Here is a 5,423-nt window from a genome sequence, read left to right on the forward strand (position 1 = left end):
AAAAACACACACACACACACACACACACACACATTGACTGCTCTCCAAAGATATTGACATGGAATTTGATTACAGAGTTTGTTCCGGCCTCTCTCACTGATGGTGCGATTGTTCTGCCCACTCTCTGTTTGATATGCCCTCTAAACCAGCAGTTCCAACATTTTTGGAGTAAGATGAAACTGAGCACTTTAGTTAAGAAAGGATAAGGAAAAGATACACAGAGAAGACACAACGGAGAGGGTTTGTGTTTCTCCTAGCTGGTGGTTACAGAGAGCTTGGATAGGCCTTCGATGGAGACTGACAAATTGTCATTTTGACCATGGTGAGGGAACTAGAGAGCAGGGAGGGCCAAAATAACATTCCCTTGTGGGAAAATATTACTCAAAGAAAGTACTGACCTTTTCACCACTAACGGTGTATTCTTGACAAGGAAACTGTGAACCATCTTGACAGAGTGGTACTGGACCTGGAGGTCCAATGTCACCTTTTTCACCCTGTTAACATTAAAAAAAGACTTCAGATAATTTCCTACAGTGCAAATCCAAAATGCAGCTCAGTCAGCAGCAGGCTGTGTCTCCATGCCTTCCAGTTATATCTGAGAAACGTGAGCACAAATCTAAACTGACTGCCTCCAGTGTGGTTCTGAGGGAGTGCTGTACTGTGGCCTTTAGAGTGTTGTCCTTTAGATCAGATGTCAAGCCAAGGTTCTGCCTGCTCTCTCAGGTAGATGTAAAAGATCTTAAGGGGCTATTTCAAAGGACTGCACTGCAATTCTACCCAATGTCCTAGACAACACTCATCCCTCAAACCAGTGTCCATCAGTAATATTGAAAAGAACTTTGCTGCTAACTTATGTTCATTGTCCCATACCACTGTAACTATTGTGGTGTCTAATGAATTAATACTTTCCTTGTAAGTTGTGGCTTAAATTTTAATGGAGGTTTTGATAATTGAGGATATTGATGAATTCTTCTAATCCTGTCTCTTTTTGATTTCAAGTACTGTGTATGTGAACACAAAAACAGAAGGGATTGTTATTACATGACCGTATCACCTAATAATTGAGCGAGGGAGAATGAAAAAGTAGCCCTGAAAATCAAAAAGTAACTCTCTCAAGAAAATCTTAAGAGCCCTTGCGAAAACAAATTTGACACAGGGCCAGGTCCAAAGAAATGATGCTATACGCACAATATGAGCAATCAAGTTGTGTGCAATTGTCTGACAAAGCTATAGTTGTAAAGTACATCCTATTGAAACCTGATCTTTATAAATAAAGGCAAGTGATCTGAATGTGAAGGGGTTTTGCCAAACCTATGGAAAATACTTTGACCTCACTGTAACTATGGATTTCTAATTCTGGGCACCAAAAGGAATGTGAAGAGACTTCAGTAGAAATTGACAAGAACAGTTTTTGCCATGAGGGATTATAGAGAAGCTGGGGTTGTTGTCCTTAAGAGCTTGAGGAGGGTTAATGGTGATCAAATTATGAAGATTTAAAATAAATACAAAGTAACTTTAAAATGTTTCCAATGGCAGAAGCTTGACAATCAGATGTACCAGATTTGACTTTATAAGTTAATGGACAAACAAACCAGATAGAATATAACAGAAAATGTTGACACAAAGAGTGTTTTGGATTTGGAATGCAATTCCTCCCTGATACTGAGGTGAATACAGATTCAAAGCTGTACTCAAAACAAAATAGGATAAATATTTGAAATAAAAGAGAAATGTTGGGTGACGGTAGACAAGTTGGTAGAGGTTGATTTCTCTTGGAAGGAACTGGTGCAGGCCCAATGGGCTGAATGGCCATTGTTGTATTCTGTGGGGATTTAAAGGGAAGGGGGTGATAAAGGACCCAGAAACAGGAGAAGCAACAGGGCCCATCATTGCTGTCCCTAGCCCTGGTACCTGACACTACACAGACTGAGGGCTAAGAAGGCAGCTCACCCTCACTTCTCCAGGGCAATTAGGAATGGGCAATAAATACTGGCCCTGCCATCCAGTGAAAGAACTGAACCAAAAAGACTTTCCTTAACAAGAAGAAATACCATCAATCTCATCAGCTGAGGGTATATTTATTTTAAAGTATGAGTTTTTTACCTTTACTTTAGAAGCACTGAGCATCTGTTATTCTGTCTTTATGAGTGCTCTCTGCTCTCCTCTGCATAATCACTCCTGAGTAACCACAGACTTATCACTCCTAAAGGCTATTGGTATAACCGTTCCCAATATTTACACTCCTCAGTACCCAATGATTCTGAACAGACCAATCCCTAACATTCCTCTCTAATTACACTTGAACATTTGGTCCTGTTTTCTTTCTGAACGGTCAACATTACCTTAGTTCCAGGATGGCTAATCCCTGGCAGTCCTCGCTGCCCTTCTTCACCCTGGCAAACAGAAAGATCAGACAATTCACTTCATTTTAAAATCCAGAAACAAGCTAACAGTGGGTAGAAAGTTACCCCCCGCCACCTCTCCAGCTTATAGATCACTGCGTTGCAAAGATCGCTGCAGCTTATAGATTGCTGAGTTGCATAGATCGCGGCATTTCGTAGATCACTGCAGCTTACAGATAACTGCAATAAATGAATTGCTGTGGCTCAAAATTGCTGCAGGAAATGGATCACTGTAGTATATAGATCACTGCAGTGTTTTACAGTAGGTAGATCACCATAACATATAGATCGCTGTGGTATATAAATCCCTGCAGCATATAGATTGCTGCAGCATATAGATCATTGCATTGTATAGGCCACTGCAACATACAGATCACTATGGTGTATAGATCCCTGCAGTATATAGATCACTGCAAAGTATAGATCACCGCAGCATATAGAACACTGCAATGTATAGATCACTGCAGCATATAGATCACTATGGTGTATAGATTCCTGCAGCATATAGATCACTGTAACACACAGATCCCTGCAGCGTATAGATCGTTGCAGTGTATAGATCCCTGTGACGTATAGACTGCTGCTGTGGAGTGAGAGCAGAGCGAGACTCTGCCCCTCAGTGTAAGAAAACTAACAGCCTTCAGCAGTGCAAGAGCTGCCCACAGAGGCAGCAGGATCCCCAGGGCCCTGGTTAATCAGGGGCATTGGGCAGGGGGCTTTTTCCAACTGAGGGGGGGGGGGGGGGGGGTGGATTGGATTGGAGGTTTCAAACCACCCACAGGCAGGAAGAGGAGGGGGATACTGTCTCCTGGGGTGGGGGGAGTGTCCCCAAGCTGGGGAAGGACACCCTCCAATTAGCACCCACTTCCTACTCCCTGCTTTAAAAACTTTGAAGAAATACAGTTGCCCACCCTTGACCTACACCAAACATGTGATATCATGGGCAGGGTAATATTGGCATCAAATAAAATCAAAATACGGCAGTAGCTGGAAATCTGAAACAAAGACACAAATTGTGGGAGAAGTTCAGCAGGTCTGGCAGCATCTGTGCAGAGAGAAAGCAGAGTTAACATTTCATGTCCAGGGACCTTTCTTCAGAATGGTCCTTCAGCCCTGACGAAAAGGCATTCCAGACTCAAAACATTACCTCTATTTCTTGCTGCACAGATGCTGCCAGACCTGCAGAGTTTTTCCAGCATTTTCTGTCTTTGTTTAAATATTGGCATCGATGGATCCTCACTTATTTATTTCTAGATGGTGAATGGGCTGCAACAACTCTCTGTGTTATATAGGTTCAGTCACAGGTCGGCATTGGGAACCCATCCTCAAGAGGGAAAAGCCATTAACAAAACCTGGAAACGAACACACTGACTGCACCAGAGCTCCACTCTGATGTACACTAGATGAGTCAGACCAGTTTGTGTTGCTTGTGTGTTTTTTGTTCCTGGTTACCTGAGGTCCCCTACCAAAACCATGGGGTGGCACGGTGGCTCAGTGGTTAGCACTGTTGCCTCACAGTACCAGGGACCCGGGTTTGATTCCACCCTCGGGCGACTGTCTGTGTGGAGTTTGCACATTCTCCCCGTGTCTGCGTGGGTTTCCTCCCACAGTCCAAAGATGTGCAGGGTAGTTGGATTGGCCATGCTAAATTACCCATATTACCCATATTGCCTAGGGATGTTTAGGTTAGGTGGGTTAGACTTGGGAAATGCAGGGGGAGGGGAATGAATCCGGGTGGGATGCTCTTCAGAGGGGCAATGTGGATTTGTTGGGCTGAATGGCCTGTTTCCACACTGTAGGGGTTCTATGATTCAAAACTGTAAACTGGGACAGGGGAGCATGTAATATTCAGCTGAGTGTTACAGAGGGAATAGGATGTTAAATAGAAAAGATATCTTTTCGGGTTGGACAGGGAACACACATTCGAGAGCTGGATAACTGACCCCAGGAATTGGCACAAGTACAGGGCTGAATGAGACAAATTTGCCAGCGACCATTTCCCTTTTAGCTGGGGCCAGTGTTGTGCTGGTTCAGAGATAGTTTGCTCCAAAATCCAACCTGAGTCTGGGGTTCGCTAATACTGCCTTTAAGAACGTGGCACTGTCACATCTTGGCAATAATTTGGACCCACCAGGCCTGGGGGTTATTGCATTGCAAGGGGTGCCTTCTCCAGCATCAACTCAAAATAATTTACCAGCAACAAATTACACTGATATAGCACCTTAAACAGGGTAAAACATCCCAGTCTGCTTTACAGAAGCATAACAAGGAACAAATGTGCCAGTAGTTGCCAGACTACAGCTGGAGGAGCAAGAGAATAACTTCTGTAATTCATATTTATTTTATCACAACCTGCACCTATTGAGACTTTTTTCTGATGTTCACCATTCCAATTTCCGTTTTATAACTTTACATTCAATGGTTTCTATTTCAGAATGAATGTGGATACTGACCTTAGGCCCTTTATCCCCTTTGTCTCCTTTTTGCCCCTATAAAAATAAGTTAAATGTGAATTCGTCAGCGTAATTCTATACAACAAAAATTTATTCATATAAAGTTAACAGTCATACTAGACCATAGGGCTGCCCTCATTAGAGAGAAAGAAAGAGAGAAGACTGGTGGTGTTAACCTGAGGGCGAGAAGGTGTTTGTGTGTGTGTGTGTGCATGTGTGTGCGTGTGTGTGTGTGTGTGTGTGTGTGTGTGTGTGCATGTGTGTGTGCGTATGTGTGAGGTGTGTGTGTATGTGAGGTGTGCGTGTGTGAGGTTTGTGTGTGCGTGTGAGGTGGGTGTGTGTGAGAGGTGGGTGTGTGTGTGTGTGTGAGAGGTTTGTGTGTGAGTGAGGTGTGTGTGAGGTGTGTGTGTGTGAGGTGTGCATGTGTGTGTGAGGTGTGTGTGTGAGGTATGTGAGTGTGTGTGAGGTGTGCGTGTGTGTGAGGTGTGTGTGTGAGAGATGTGTGTGTGTGAGGTGTGTGTGTGAGAGATGTGTGTGTGTGAGAGATGTGTGTGTGAGGTGCATGTGT

General features: G+C 43.7%; 1 protein-coding gene across 1 annotated transcript in view; it reads right to left on the reverse strand.

The window, feature by feature from the left end:
- Positions 1 to 5,423, reverse strand: part of LOC109925039 (collagen alpha-1(XVIII) chain-like) — a 70,784-nt gene that overhangs the window by 20,264 nt on the left and 45,097 nt on the right. Inside the window, exons 11-13 of the mRNA XM_048614688.1 lie at positions 4,856 to 4,891; positions 2,343 to 2,393; positions 399 to 494 (exon numbers count right to left, since the gene is read on the reverse strand). Coding sequence (XP_048470645.1) covers positions 399 to 494; positions 2,343 to 2,393; positions 4,856 to 4,891 — 183 coding nt within the window. The remainder of the gene's footprint in view (positions 1 to 398; positions 495 to 2,342; positions 2,394 to 4,855; positions 4,892 to 5,423) is intronic.

Source organism: Rhincodon typus, chromosome 30 (genome assembly GCF_021869965.1).
Source record: "Rhincodon typus isolate 14 chromosome 30, sRhiTyp1.1, whole genome shotgun sequence".
Lineage (NCBI taxonomy): Eukaryota > Metazoa > Chordata > Chondrichthyes > Orectolobiformes > Rhincodontidae > Rhincodon > Rhincodon typus.